This window comes from Charadrius vociferus, unplaced genomic scaffold (assembly GCF_000708025.1).
Source record: "Charadrius vociferus isolate BGI_N301 unplaced genomic scaffold, ASM70802v2 scaffold433, whole genome shotgun sequence".
Classification (NCBI taxonomy): Eukaryota; Metazoa; Chordata; class Aves; order Charadriiformes; family Charadriidae; genus Charadrius; species Charadrius vociferus.
In genome coordinates, this window is record NW_009647846.1 from 1,727,201 (window position 1) to 1,742,285 (window position 15,085).

The 15,085-nt window shown below is 46.2% G+C and overlaps 1 protein-coding gene across 3 annotated transcripts in view; it reads left to right on the forward strand.

Moving 5' to 3' along the window:
• ITPR1 (inositol 1,4,5-trisphosphate receptor, type 1) overlaps positions 1-15,085 on the forward strand; it is a 168,188-nt gene that overhangs the window by 69,158 nt on the left and 83,945 nt on the right. For all 3 annotated transcript variants that reach the window (XM_009882856.1, XM_009882857.1, XM_009882858.1), the window contains 10 exons: positions 280-417; positions 1,926-2,051; positions 2,419-2,619; positions 4,109-4,360; positions 4,901-5,026; positions 5,767-5,895; positions 9,775-9,895; positions 10,541-10,725; positions 12,045-12,193; positions 13,132-13,243. In XM_009882856.1, coding sequence (XP_009881158.1) covers positions 280-417; positions 1,926-2,051; positions 2,419-2,619; positions 4,109-4,360; positions 4,901-5,026; positions 5,767-5,895; positions 9,775-9,895; positions 10,541-10,725; positions 12,045-12,193; positions 13,132-13,243 — 1,539 coding nt within the window. The remainder of the gene's footprint in view (positions 1-279; positions 418-1,925; positions 2,052-2,418; positions 2,620-4,108; positions 4,361-4,900; positions 5,027-5,766; positions 5,896-9,774; positions 9,896-10,540; positions 10,726-12,044; positions 12,194-13,131; positions 13,244-15,085) is intronic.

Sequence of the window (15,085 nt, forward strand, 5' to 3'; positions counted from 1 at the left end):
CCACTCGAGGGGGCAGCAGACACCATCACTGCCTTCTGCCCCCGTGTTTCCCTGCCGCTTTCGGTTCCAGCTCAGTCCTTTTGCACCTTTACTGATGTTGCAGGAGCGACCAGGCCTTAGCCTGGTCTTACCTCCTTGCCTCGAGACCACAAAACCTGATTTTGCTGCCTGGAGCCGCTCTGGTCCGTGCAGATGCGTTGTTGCTGCTGTCTGGGAGCCACCTGGCATGTGCTGAGATAAAACCCAGAATTTCAGCTCTAAAGCAAGTGTCTTCTCCAGATCCTGCTGCGGCTCAGCAAGCTGTGCGTTCAGGAAAGCGCCTCGGTCAGGAAGAGCCGTAAGCAGCAGCAGCGACTTCTGAGGAACATGGGAGCTCACGCGGTTGTGCTGGAGCTGCTGCAGATCCCTTACGAAAAGGTTGGCTTCTTGTCACGCTGACGGGCTTTTAATACCTCCTCTGAATCTTCCTGAACCTTCCACCTTTGTATTGGATTCAAAGAGACTATTTTAACTATTGACAGTTCAAAAATAATAGAGTCTTTGAATATACAGTCTTGTGCGCTATTTCCTGAAGAAGTATCTGTCCGTTGTAGGTCAGAGTAAGACCAAGGCTCAACTCGCAGCTTTCCGTGGGAGGTGTGTGCTGCCTGGAAGTTAAGCTGTGCTGGTGAAAGCAACACCCTCGTTACTGCTACGAGGCAGCTGCGTGACAGCCATCCTGGGAACACCAAGGGAAACGAGGGCGCCTGCTCCCCTGGGGGATGTATCAGCAGGTCTGCCCAGTAGGTAGACACAGACACAGTTCCCAGGTGTAGAGTCCCAAACTCCCCCTTAGGAATGAATAAGTTCCAACTGACTGCCTGGGCAAGGACTGCTGTTCCTCATTAGCCGTGTCAGAGTGCCGTGTGAGGTCAGCGGTACAGCCTGAAGCCCCCTTTGGCTGGGCTGCTCCGCGGCGTGAGCTTGCACAGCGCGGCGTTGTGCTGATGAAGCACACCCGAAGTTCATCGCGTTGGCTGCCCATTAGTCACAGGTGACAGGTACTCATCATTGCATAGGTGAGAGAGCTCTTCACATTTTCCTGGTCGCTCTGCTGTCCTTTGTTCCAACCTCTAAAGGTTTCTGAGAACCAGTAATTCTAGACAGTAGCTGTGATTAACGTTAAGCTAAGTCTCATGCTGTCTTGCTTCATATTTTGCTAAAAATTCGGCAGCAAAAACACCCTCCAACACCTCTTGTCACTTTTTTGTCCCATGCAGATGAAAGCATGTTGGACAGGCAGTGTGGAAGGTGCATTCACCCTTGGAAATATATGAAACTACTTAAAAATAAAAGCAGACGCTAATTTTCCAAACTGCGTTTTGTACCATCAGTGGACTGGTAATCCACACTGATGTCAGAGGAAAGGCACCAATTCCTGAACTGAACTTGGAAGCATGCGAGTAGCGTGCAGATTCCAGTAAATATAAATTGGGCTTAACTGTTGCAATAATAACTTTCCATCTCTTTTTTTGCCATGAACTACCTATCTGTCGCTGCTGAAATGCATTTCAGTGGAACATGGCAGTTTTCCTGCGTAGCCCCAAGGTGATGATGTGTGGTTTGGCCAACGGACTGGTATGTTCAGAAGTGCAAAAGTGACTAAAGCACGTTGCTGGCAGGCTTGGCCATGGAATATGCAATTTTAGAGAGTAAACTACTGTAATTTCTATTATGGTCTTTATTTTTGATGATCTTTAAAACCGTGAAGTGGGCCAAACTCATCCCTGATGTCTGTGAACTGGGCGGAGGTTTGTTTTTCTTTGGAGTGTGAGAGAGACGTGACGGTTCTCTTGCAGAGCTGGAGCTGTGGCTCATCCAGTACTCACCTGAAAGTGAACCTTCAGATTCTTTTTAACCCTGTTTTATGTGTCGTGCAATCGCAGGCTGAAGACACGAGGATGCAGGAGATAATGAAGCTTGCACACGAGTTTTTACAGAACTTTTGTGCTGGGAACCAACAGAACCAGGCATTGCTGCACAAGCACATAAACCTGTTCCTTAACCCAGGGGTAAGAATAACCTCATGCCGTGATTTATATTTTTTTCCTAGCAAGAAAAGGTTGTCCTCGGTGATCCCTCTGGGCCTGTTCTGATGCAAGATTGGTTGAAGGGGTCACATTTTGTTTCCATTCTAAAGCCTCGAAAGTTGGCAGGATCTGTTTGTTGAGGAGCGTTTCAGTGTAGATAGTTCAAGAGGCTGAAGTGGACTGAAAAAATAGGCTCAGATACCAGCGGTTGTGTTGAAAGATTGGGTCCTCGGAAATGTTCTTTTCAGTCCTGCAGCCTGCAGGAGTGTTGACTTTATCCCGACCTCTGCGTGGGTTTGGTGGTTTGTTTATTTTCTAATGTCTGTCTTTCTTTCATCCCCTCCATTAGATTCTGGAAGCGGTAACAATGCAGCACATTTTCATGAACAACTTCCAGCTTTGCAGTGAGATTAATGAACGCGTTGTTCAACACTTTGTCCACTGTATAGAAACACACGGCAGAAATGTTCAGTACATAAAGTTCCTGCAGACAATTGTCAAGGCGGAAGGAAAATTCATTAAGAAATGCCAAGATATGGTAATGGCTGAGGTGAGAGCTGCAGAGATTTGCAGGGTCTGAACAGAAGTTTTCACATACCATTTGGTGAAAATGACAAATTGATCCTCTCGCTTCTGGGACTGCCAAGAAGCTGACAGTTAGCTCTCACGATGCAAAAAGAGCATACAGCTACCAGAAAGCATAGGCTTTTTTGTGACCGAAAGCTTTCTGAGCTCTTCACCCGTAGGTATAACGAGTGATCAGTTATTAACGATACTTACACGATACTTTCCAGGCTTCTACACGGCAGCGTATAGGTGGGCATATGAAACAAGGATGACTTTCTCTAGCGAAATTGGCTAGAAGAGAAATAGTTTAATTTCCAGATCGCTAGCGCAGAAGGAAAATTTGACCATGATACTATATTGATGGGAATTCCTTATCTTACCAGGTCCTACATATTCATCTGAAGGGGGAAAAATTTAAAGGTCTTGAGAAATTTAGGTGTGTAGGTAACTGGGAAATTGGGGTGTCAGGGTAGAAGGGGAGAGGTGAGAGAAGGGTGAACAAATCCCTTTAAGTTGGATATTGGCCGTGATCTATTTGCATGTCTGGCAGGACTTGTATTGGCCTCTTCAGCAGGGGGAGCCCAAGGATCAGATTTGTCAAGCTCTGGCTTTTGTGTGTCAATCTTACTAGATTGATCAGAGGTCTTCCATATTTGGGCGTTCAGCTCAGAAATGGTTTCGTGAGCTTCTCGACACGGAGTCGAGTCTGTGAGATGCTCGGCAGTCGGCAAGCAGCAGCTGCTGGGACAAGGGGGTTCCCTTGGGGGTTGCCTTCTGCGTTTTATCAAGCCGTTTGCCCCAAACCCTGCGGGAGCACAGCCTCGGATCCCTCCAGCTGCCTGCTCAGAAGCGCCCAGCCCAGAGCAGGTCTCGGTTTACTCGTTCTCCTTTCCTACGTGGAGATACGGGAGGTCTGAACTGCTCTGAAAATCCGGCCATCCAGGTCTCAAACGTGAAGCCGATAGAAATCTTCAGTGTGTGACTTAACTGTCACTTGCTAGCCTTGGAAAATTGATGGTGTTTGTTCAGAAGGGTGGAATTAGTGAGCCCTGCAGTCCTCCCATCCGGCGTGCCCCCGGGGCGTTTCTCTGAACAAAACGGCATGTCTGCAGCTCGCTGTATTAAGAAGTCAGCTGAGGCAATATACGTGAAATAAAAACGCACAATGGAAAGTCACAAGCTTCTTGGCACAACTTCTGTCTGAGCAGTCAGTTGGACTGACTTTGAAGTTCTTCAGCAGTTCAGAAGTGGTAAATTCTTTAAGAGAAAATGTCATACTGGAGCCCTCTGTCCCACGAAGGGCGCGCAAGAGGAATGCCCAGCTGACTTGGTGGGCTGCGCTCCTTTCAAGTGCCTAAGGAACAGCTAATCGGGATTTGCGCTGTAACAGTCACCCCACAGATTAGGGGAGGATGCTGCGGGGAGATGCACAGGCTTTGATCTGCTGACGGAATATTTTTCTTTCTCGGTAGCTGGTGAACGCCGGAGAAGATGTCCTAGTGTTTTACAATGACAGAGCCTCCTTCCAGACTTTGGTGCAGATGATGAGATCAGAGAGGGATCGGATGGATGAAAACAGCCCATTGATGTACCACATCCACTTAGTAGAACTGCTCGCTGTCTGCACAGAAGGCAAAAATGTCTACACAGAAATAAAATGCAACTCCCTTCTTCCTTTGGATGACATTGTTAGGGTAGTGACCCACGAGGATTGCATACCTGAGGTGAGGGCTGTTGGGAGGCGCTGGCCTATATGTATTTGAAACGTGCTGGCTTTGGGTGAGAGAGTTTCGATATTGCCGAGTCTGACCTGGGAAAGGTGCAGGGCGACGGTAAGCTGTGAGCTGGCAAACTGGATTCCATCCCTGGTTCTGCTATCGGCAACCCCAGCCAATCTGGATAGTTAAGTTAAATCCTTTTATACTTGTTTCCTTGCCCTTTGAATGGGGATGGGATGCTGCACTTGCTTGTTTTATAGGGTTCTTGAGGCAGAGAGGTTTATGGAGTATGCTGCTAACCTTGAACAGATGGTTCTGCAGAACTGGAAATGATTATTCTGCTGACGTTTTGTCTACAGTGATCCTCGTGTTTTTTATTGGATGATGTCTTGCTATTCATGGCATTAAATTTCACCAGTGCTTAAATAAAAGGAAGAAGTAGCATTACAAATGATTTATATAGTAGTTTTAAGGTGACATTATAGTCATTCATAATACCATTCAAGTTTTTATTTTTTAATGGTAATTTTTGCCCTCTACTTTTAGGTCAAAATTGCATACATCAACTTCTTGAATCACTGCTATGTGGATACAGAAGTAGAAATGAAAGAGATTTACACCAGTAATCATATGTGGAAGCTATTTGAGAACTTCCTGGTTGACATCTGTCGGGTAATGATTTCTGTATCTAGGAACCAGATTTAAAAAGCTTAAGTGAACCTATTTAGTTAGAGCAGTAAGAACAAGACATAACAGTGCACCAAGGCACTAAGTACCCTGAATACTGTGTTCCTTCGAATTTATATGTGCCTTTTTTCCTTATGCCTGTGGATTTCATTAGTCATATTCCATGGAACACATTAATATTTTCCTTTTAAAAAGAAAAAAAAAAAAGAAAAAAAAAACCCAAAACCCAACAAACCTCAGAAAAGCCCCATACCCTGCTCTTTTGTCTAACGCCGCCTTCTCTCCTGCCACCTGGCTTGCTTATTCTGGCCAGGATAGTGAGCTCCTTCCCGAGCAATAGTTGACGGTTTTTGGCAGGTCAGGACAAATTTTTTCCAAGCTTGGCGTTTGTTTGGCCATATGGCTCTTTGCCTGGGATTCCAAGTATTTCCCCATACGAAAGCATTACACCTCAGTCCTCCCTACCCTACTACTTTCTTTCCTCTAAGGCACTCTGGTTTTTTTCCCTCCCTCCTAAGCATGCCATATGCCAACACATTAAAACAGTAATGGCGTTGGGCTTCTACTTTTGCGTGTGCTGGAAATGCAGAGGTCCAAGTGTCATAAATATTGCGGCAGGGAATTGCTGTGACTAGACCAGCGCGAAATCAAGAATTCGAGTCGGTAACACTTGTTAATCTACTTTGGTTGAGCTGCTTCTGACCTAAGAATGAATTGTCTTGCAGGCTTGTAACAACACCAGCGACAGAAAGCATGCTGACTCCATATTGGAGAAGTACGTTACAGAAATAGTGATGAGTATAGTCACCACTTTCTTCAGTTCCCCTTTCTCTGATCAGAGCACTACTTTGCAGGTAGGAAATTGTACAGAAAAGTGAAAATACGGTGCAAATGCAATTATGTTAATTCCACTTTGGTTCCATTCACCAGTTAAAAAAGAAACACACGTGGGGGAGCAGATATGTATTCTTTGGGACCAGGATGTTTCTTTTGCTGTAGAAGTGGAAAGATTTATAGATGAGAGTGCAAATGTTTTTTCTAGAGAGTCTGAAGTGTCACATCGTTAGTAGATACAACTCTATACTACCACCAAGATCACACAGGTCTTTTGGAGAGAGTTTCTACGTGTCATTATCAGGTTCCAGGTGAGAAAATCACACTGCAAGTAGAAAAATGAACAACATTTTTGTATCGCGGTTGCATCTGAGGGCTCTGGTTGCCCTCTTTGCAGCCTTCGGTCAGAGTAGAGTTGAGTAAGGTGTGGGCAGGTGTAGGAGAGCAAACAGGCAATTTTGCTGAGCGATAGTTTGGCACGGCAGCTGTGCAGCAGTGGTAAAGCAGTAGCACGGCAGCAAGTCCTCCAGAGTGCCATGAAAAGGAGGATAAAGCCTTGGTGGCAGGCTGTCCAGACAGGAGGAGAGGGGGTTGCATTACAGAGGGTGCAAAGGTGATTGTTTAAAGAAAGCAGGTTTTTATAGGAAGATTCTAATTTCCTTTAAAAAAAAAAATAAAAAAAAATCCAAAAGCTCTAGTGTGTTTCATTAAGCTGAGTAATTTTTGTCGTGTTCAAAATTTGGGAAAACGTGGAGGAGAAGCTTGGAATACTTGTGAAGTGACAGAAGGTAGAGATTTCCACGGCAGAATAGCAGTGTCAGGTCATTGCCCTAATATTTGTATTGCAGCACAAAGATAACATCATTCACATATTCATAAATAACTTTTTGGGAGGAGTGTGGGTGGAGTGGTCAGGTGCCTGGCAGGTCTGTCAGAAGTTTGGGTATGGTCGTTGTTGAAACTTGATGCAGCCTTATTGTGCCAGAGGCAGTTGTTCACAGTTCAGGCTCCAGGTTTGTAATTGAATTGCAACTGGCAGCAGGTTAGGAGGCATCTGGTTCCCGAAAGTGGCCAATTTGATGGGTCAGTCCCTCACTGAAGGGTTTATGCTAACCCTTTGGGTCATTGACGTGTCAGTCCCTTGTCAAAAGGTTTATGCCAACCCTCGGGGTCACAGTGTGCTGCCTGGGTGACTGCAGTGCTCCGGGGAAGTGTACCCAAAACTGCTGCATGACGGTGCGTCGGGTAAAGGGTTCCTTCTGCTCAGTGTGAGCAGTGGTGGTCCTGCTGACCCTGACTGACTGCCCTCCACCTTGTCTTGACAGTCTGTCCCCCTTGAGTCAGGATGCGGATTTGACCCGCGTCTGGGTGACCGGTGGCCGGCCTGATCTGCCAACGGTTTAGCATTCTACACAGCCCAGCTTCCCGTAGGCTGCGACAGCCTTCCCCTCCTGTTTGGACAAGGAGACAGTCCCACTGCAAGCCACAGCGCTGCGATGGAGATCGGCTCAAGGGCTCTGATGTTGCCAAGCGGTGGGCATCGCCTGTGAGAGCGCGGGGAGCCGCAGCAGCTGTGGTCGGGCTGAGCAGCTGTGTTGGGGTTCTGTCTTCACTCAAGCGAGTCAGAGCAGTCCAGCACCTCATCTGCTCCTCATGTGGCTTTAAAATGTCAGCCCCAATCGTGGCAGCGGCCTCCGTGCTAGTTTGTCAAAACTTCATCAAAAGACAATGAGAAATGGAGATGAAGTTAGCCTTGTCCCCCGGGGCTCTGCCCGGCTCCTCTCCTCCCTGTCGTGCTTTCCATTGTCACCTCTGACTGTACAGCGTTTGAATACGCTTCCTTACCATCATATTTCAGCGATCTCTTAATTTTATTTGTCAGCAGCTTTTCTTCAGTTTCTCAATCCCTCCCTCTGTCTAGCAGGATGAATTAACTTATTTCACCTCTCTTCTACTGTCTGTTGGTAGTTCTGTTTTATCCTAGGCTCATCTTTCCTCCCCATCTCTAAGTTACAATCTCCGTTTCTCTCCCTTTCCCCGCCTGTCAAGACTCTTGCCCATAACCCGGGACTCTCCCCCCTGAGGAGTACGGCCTGTTGGACCACCAGGCTGTGTACATCACTCCTCCAGGAGGGAAAAACCATTTTTCCCCTCCCGTCTGAGATGCTCCGGGGCAGTCTGCAGCCGCTGCTGCCTGCTCTGGTGCCGCTGTCTCCGTAGGCGAGTGACCGGCGCTGCTCTCCTCTGTGTTGCCTTTGGATTCAGTCAGTCCCCGTCCTTCCTGCTGCACCTTGTCATCTCACGTCTTCCCCTGCGAGCCTCTTCTTGTCTCAGGCTCTTTCGTGTTGTGGCTTGTTCGACTTAAATTGTACCTCCTTCGAGTCAGGACCAGCCTTGCTTGTTGAAGGAACACCTTGTACGTCTGTCATGCAGTTCAAATAATATAAAATTAGGAGAACATAAATATGTCTTTTCAAAGAACAGCTGTGCAAAACTTCTCCTCTTTGACGAGCACTGTTGAGCCTGTTTGCCTCCTCAGGCTGCTGCCGCCCAAGGCTTTCCTTCGCGAGTGTAGTTGGAGGCATGTGGAACATGGACTAAATTTCTTATTTGATTTATTGACCTAGTTTAAGCAAATTAAATGCCTTTGAAGCTTTTTAAGACGGAAAAGTCTTTAAACATGAACTGAAAGGAATACGTGGGTGGCTTAAATCCAACAGGGCAGGTATTTTCAGTGCCCTTGGAGAATACTACTGTCTGCCATGTTTTTGGTGTTTGGCTTATTTCTAGAAAGGATAATAGGTATTTGCCTCTTAGTAATTTTTGCTCCTTGAATTTTGATTCTCCTTTTGTACGTTTCATAATGGTGTGATTTGATGAATTGATCTAATAGATGTAATTATCTAATAGGTTTGGCTTTTTCGTCTAACTCCACTTTTTTCTTACAAACAGGCATTAATCTTGACCAGAATAAAAGAGGTATTTTTTTTTTCACTGGTTCCTAAGTCTTGTGAGCTTTGCACTGTGGTGTAGTTCACTTAGCTGATAGCAACGTGACATAGCTAGTAGGCACGGGGACATGGGGTGTTCCCTCTCCATGTAGGTTCATTTGAAATATGTAAAATACGCTTTCCTCTACCGGTAAAGTAAATGAATTGTTCCACTAAGTAATTACTCTACAAAACCAAACAGGGAGTTTTGGTCAATACTGTTGGGTTGTTGCAAAGATGAAAGAACAGAGCTCGTGTGCATGTGTGTTGGAGTACCTCACCTGTCTCCGGTGGAAGATCACCTTGTGCAATGCAGGGCTAAAAACCACACCTTAATTTTGGCTGATCTGTAGCAGCTGTAGTGTTTACCACTAACTACTACCTGTGTTCCAAGCAACAAACACACAGCTGGTTTCTTCGGTAAATTAGATACCAGTTAATAACACTTGAAATGATGAGTTTTCAACTCTGGAGCTGTGCTGTCGTTCAGCCAAGAGCGAAGTCCCATTTACCTGTGGACTATTGAGTCAGCTACTGGTCAGCGCTGAAAGAAGAGTCTCTGTATGCCCGGTTTGCTGATAACTCTGATTAAACAGATGAAGATGACTGCTTATTTCCTTTGCTTAGTCAGCCTTCAATTACTTGAGGCTTTGTGCTTTAGAAGCTGTCCATTTAATATTTCCCTTCCAGCCTTCGTTCCCACCCTTTCCATTCAGTTGCTGATTGTGTGGTAGATACGCTGTCTACACCATGGAGTTGCCTAACGAGTGGATGCAGACCAGTTAGAAATGACTGGTGCGCAGAGAGTCGTGACTGAAGCTGGTAACCAGTATTACCTCAGGGTGATGCTGAGACATCTCGATACGGCGTGACGAGTCTGATTTTCCTTTCTCTAACCTTGCGTCCTAGACTCGCCAGCCTGTGTTTGTACAGTTGCTGCAAGGCGTGTTCAGAGTGTACCACTGCAACTGGTTAATGCCAAGTCAAAAGGCATCGGTGGAAAGCTGCATTCGGGTCCTCTCAGATGTAGGTAAGAAACGGACGTAATCAGAACTCGCTGCCGAAAACATGGTCATCCAGGATTTGCCGCTCACATGTCATCCTTCCAAAAAGAAACCGCAGTTTTCTTCCTGCAGGTGCCGCTTGCAGATCACTCGGGGCCAAGGCATAGCACAAGGCCAGAGTTATGTTGATATCTTGTCATGGCTGAGCAAATAGGTGGTGTCACTGTAACCTGAAGTGCTTTCCCTGTTAAACCTCAAAGCTCTCTGCAGTCCTGTTGATCTGCAGCAGGGAAATAGTTCTGTGCCACTCTGCCCAGTAATTTGCTCCACTTTTAGTAGCACGAAGAGTAATTCGTGCTGGGTAGGAGACCAAATTCTGTGGGATAGGTGTACATGTGAGTTAGCATGAGATGCTGGGAACGTGTGTGTGAGGACGCCTTCCCACCCCCGTGCTTTGAAGACAGCAAACAGCTCTGAGGTGGGAAAGCCTTTAATCGTAATGCTACAGAGGGGTCTGACCCATTGCGTAGGGACAATGTATTGTTGCATTGCTTAAAGTGCACTCGAAGGAGGTTGTAGAAGGAATCGCAAGTAGAGTTTGTCTTGTTCTTGCATTGGGTGTAACGCATGGGCTGAAGGAGTCGATTCTTACTGACTTTTGCTTATTGCAGCGAAAAGCCGCGCAATTGCAATTCCTGTAGACTTGGACAGTCAGGTCAACAATCTCTTCCTGAAATCTCACAACATTGTACAGAAGACTGCAATGAACTGGCGCATGACGGCAAGGAACGCTGCCCGCAGAGATTCGGTGCTCGCTGCCTCCAGGGATTATCGAAACATAATTGAAAGATTACAGGTGACTACAGAGCACCCCTTCCTCCTTTGATAAGCGCTGATTTGCGTGCCTACACAAAAGGAGGAATTCACTAAGTAGAAAGACATTTTGGAATGACTTAACTAGTCAAGATGCCGTGCAGTAATCAAGTTAGCTGATGCCGAATTTAGTAGTACTGTGTATAAAGTCAAATGTAAACCATTGTATCATGACAGCTAATTTAACGCGCATGGCTAATGGGTATAGAAGTGCTTGTCCTACGAGATGTTGATATTTGAAGCCAGTGGTACTCGAAGTATTCTTGTTCCACTATTAGTAATGTTTCTTTGATAAGACAGGACTTTTTCATCATCACAGCCTTCCAAACTCCTCCGGTGCTTTGCTCCTTGTACACCAAAACTCTCTGTACAATGAAAGGTGCCACAGCCCTGCCTGGGAACCACCGCAGAGCTTGAAATAGATAGAGGTATCAGTTCTTTGTGAACCAGTTGCAGCCACAGTTGTTCCCTGAAACAAAGTGTGTGCCTTCCCATACTGTTTTTGCTAAAAAGACTATGTAAACTTAATGCTTTGTGTTAGAAATAAGGATTGATGTGTTATAGCTATATTCTATGTTCAATAAGACCTTCCTTATACCAAATGAAATTCACCATCTTGAATGATCCTTTGAAGATTTATTGTCTGGCCAAAAGCTTTTTCTGGCAAACAATTCTAACTAACTTTACGTAAAATTATATTACGTAATGTAAAAACACTGGCCAGCCCATTCTCATTGAAATAACTTCTCCCTCTTTATCCACTCCTGTCTATTTGTCCATCTCAACTTGATTAAACTTCCTCTCTGGCTTCAGAGGTATCTCAGTATTTTCTGCTTGTTTAAGTATTAGGATAAATGTGGTTTCATTTTAAGGTAGCTACAGCTTTCCAAACTTTGAAAAGGTGAAGAATTTTATTTTTTGCATAATTTTAACAGGAGTACTTTTTTTTATCGGCTCATGTAAGCATAAATAACCTGATTGTTATCACAGAGTTTCAGTGCAGCTCTGAATCATTTTTCTCTTTCCCCTCTATGAACAAGAGCACCTGCAAAGATGGGGAGGGTTGGGGAACTAAGTATTCTGGGGGACGGCTGGAAATCAGGGCTTCCCTTTTGAAGACAACTATTAAATGATAAAACTGAAAGTCTTACCTGACCAAATTCGGTGGTCTTTTGATCTAGTTTATCCAGGCAGGACAGACCCAACTGTCCTGTGCCTCTTCCGCGGTTTGTAAAATTAATTTGCATATACATTTAGATGTATGTAATGCTTGTTTAAAACCTTGATATGATTGTATTGTAGGACATAGTATCAGCTTTAGAGGATCGCCTGCGTCCTCTTGTCCAGGCAGAGTTATCCGTTCTGGTGGATGTACTTCACAGGCCCGAACTGCTCTTCCCCGAGAACACAGACGCGAGGAGGAAATGTGAGAGCGGAGGTTTCATTTGCAAGTAAGTTGTCCTCAAGTCTGGCTTGTTGGAAGGGGTTCTGTTATGTTTTGCTTTTTCCCAATTTTCCCATGCCCTGTGGAGCGGTGCCCTCTTGCCCGGCTTTACCCAAAGCGGAGTATTTCATGGTGTGGTAAAGGCGCTTTGTCCTTGGCAGGGGGAAGCTCTTGGGGATGGGGAAAGCCTGCTTGACGTGCTCCCACAGCTAATCCTTAAAAATTTCTGGCTTTGCTGCAGGATAGAAGTGTCATAAACAGTAATGTAAACAATTGTGAGCTAATCCCTGTCATTCTCTCCCTGCCTTCCACCCTAGTAATGCTCCCAAGGTACTCGACCTTGTAGCGCTTAGTGCTGGGTAAGAATCGGCTGTTAGCACCCAATGCAGATGCCTCCCAAATTTGGAGGGAAGGAAAAGGAAAGATTACAAGGTCATTTAGGCAATTTGGAGCAGAATCCTGCTTCTCAGATCACCTCCTGGAGGGGTGGATTATACAGAGAGTTTATGGAAACTGGGTACCAGAGTAACAAACAAATGCTGGGTGGGATGGATTCCTGATCGCGCTATCCAGAACGCTCACTATATTTTTTTAGCAAAGTAGCATGTGGAATAGTTTTCTTGCTGTTAAGCGTTTGTTCTGGAGGACCAGCAAGTCCTAAATCCCACTGCCCCTTCCCCTAGTTCCTTTCTGCCTGGAGTCGGAGGGTTTTGTCTTGCTGTCCCCCTGCCCCAGGGGATGCAGTTTCCTTTACAGCTTCACCAAAGCCCCTGGTAGCGGCTTCAATGTCGCTCTTGAGACAGTCTTCCCAAGAATGTTGTATAATGCTGTGACAATAAAACTTGTTTGCAGCTTAAACCAATTGAGTAAGATAGCCATGTCTATCTTATCCCAGTTTTAGAATATTCTTACTAAAACAATCTGTGATTGATTGGTTATTTTCAGGTTGATAAAGCATACTAAACAGCTGCTAGAGGAGAACGAGGAGAAACTATGTATTAAAGTATTACAGACGCTCAGGGAAATGATGACCAAAGATAGAGGCTATGGAGAAAAGGTAACGTAATTTGCTGTTCATCATTCTGTGTTAAAACAGTCTTTATTATTCAGTAAAGGAAAATAAAATTCTTGCTTGCACATACAAACACAACTTGAAAGAGCACTTCTGTACTGGATCAGGAACAAAACATTTTTAGTGAACTAATAATTTCAAGTATAATTTGAAAGGTAAGCTTGTTTCTGTTGCATTTCTACTTTAGCCTTGCAAGTTTAAGTCTAATTCCTGCGGTTGCTGGCACTGTAAAAATATCTAATGTTGTTACCTTTTTATGAAGGATATAACCTCTTTATTTGCTTTCTGGGTAGACCAGGTGATCCTTCATCAGGCCACATATCTTTACAACAGGAGGGTATTTTGTAGTTTAATTTTAATTTGTATACATCTGAGTTGTCATCTTGTTGTGAATTACAGATGGAAACTGTATACCTGTCTACCCACCCGTGCTCTTTTTTCTTTCTCTTTCCTACATACCACTCCTTTGTCTTGTTGAGAAGAACGTTTTTCTGTAGGTACAGACCTATTTGCATCAGAAGAGTGTGTATATGCCCATATGTTTGTGTACCTAGACGTGCATAGAATCATGGAATGGTTTAGGTTGGAAGGGCCCTTGAATACCATCTTTTTCCAACCCCCCTGCCCTGGGCAGGGCCACCTCCCCCCAGCCCAGGTTGCTCCAAGCCCCGTCCAACCTGGCCTTGAACACCTCCAGGGATGGGGCAGCCACAGCTTCTCGGGGCAACCTGCCCCAGGGGATCACCGCCCGCACAGGAGAGAATTTCTTCCTCAGATCTCATCTCAATCTCCCCTCTTCCAATTTGAAGCCATTCCCCCTCATCCTGTCACTCCATGCCCTTGTAAAAAGTCCCTCCTCAGCCCTCTCGGAGCCCCTTTAGGCACTGGAAGGCCGCAATAAGGTCTTCCTGGAGCCTTCTCTTCTCCAGGCTGAACCCCCCCAACTCTCCCAGCCTGTCCTCCCAGCAGAGGGGCTCCAGCCCTCCCAGCATCTCCGGGGCCTCCTCTGGCCCCGCTCCAACAGGTCCATGTCCTTCTCATGTTGGGGGCTCTAGAGCTGGATGCAGTACTCCAGGTGGGGTCTCAAATTCCTACAATCAATCTCAATATCCTAGTTTAAGTATCGCCATGCATTTTGAAGCAACCTAGGTTACTACCACGCCACGTGGTGGGTGTACGGAGCAATATACCCTCCCAGTGAACGTGCTCATGAGTAATTAAGAATTGCCAGTTGGGACTGGGGGAAGCAGTGGTTTGGAAGGATGCTTGCTGCAACTGGGAGTCCGTGCCCGGGAGCAGATAGCGTTTCATATCCAATTCTCACTTGCAGTAGGGTTTAAAGTTGTTGCAGAGTGATTCACAGCACAAAAAGGCAAAAGCTTTAGAGGTAAGACAGCTTCATAATAATAACAATAATAATTGTTTCTGGCTGTAGCCAAAGCTGCAGCCTCGAGGGAGGGAGATGCTCTATAGGCAGAGGAACTGTAGCGTGGCTCAGCCGAGTGGCAGCTGGGATGCCTTGGCTCGCCGAGCGGGGAATGAGGAGGACGCAGAGCAGAACACAGTGCTGTGTTGCCAGGCCAGCGAGAGGCAGGCGCTCACACACCAGAGCACGGAGACCCGGAGGAGGGAGAGCAGATGGAGCGAGGAGGCTAAGTGCATGTGGGTACGCACGTGCGGGCGTGTGGGCTGTTACCGAGCGCACCCAGCTGAGCACGCAGCGGCGCCGTGAGTGAGCGGGAGACTCCTAGGAAAATGCCCGAAGGGCAGGGACGGCCGGCGCTGTGCTCCCTGCCCTGCCAGGGAACGCTCTTCCCACGTGCTGCT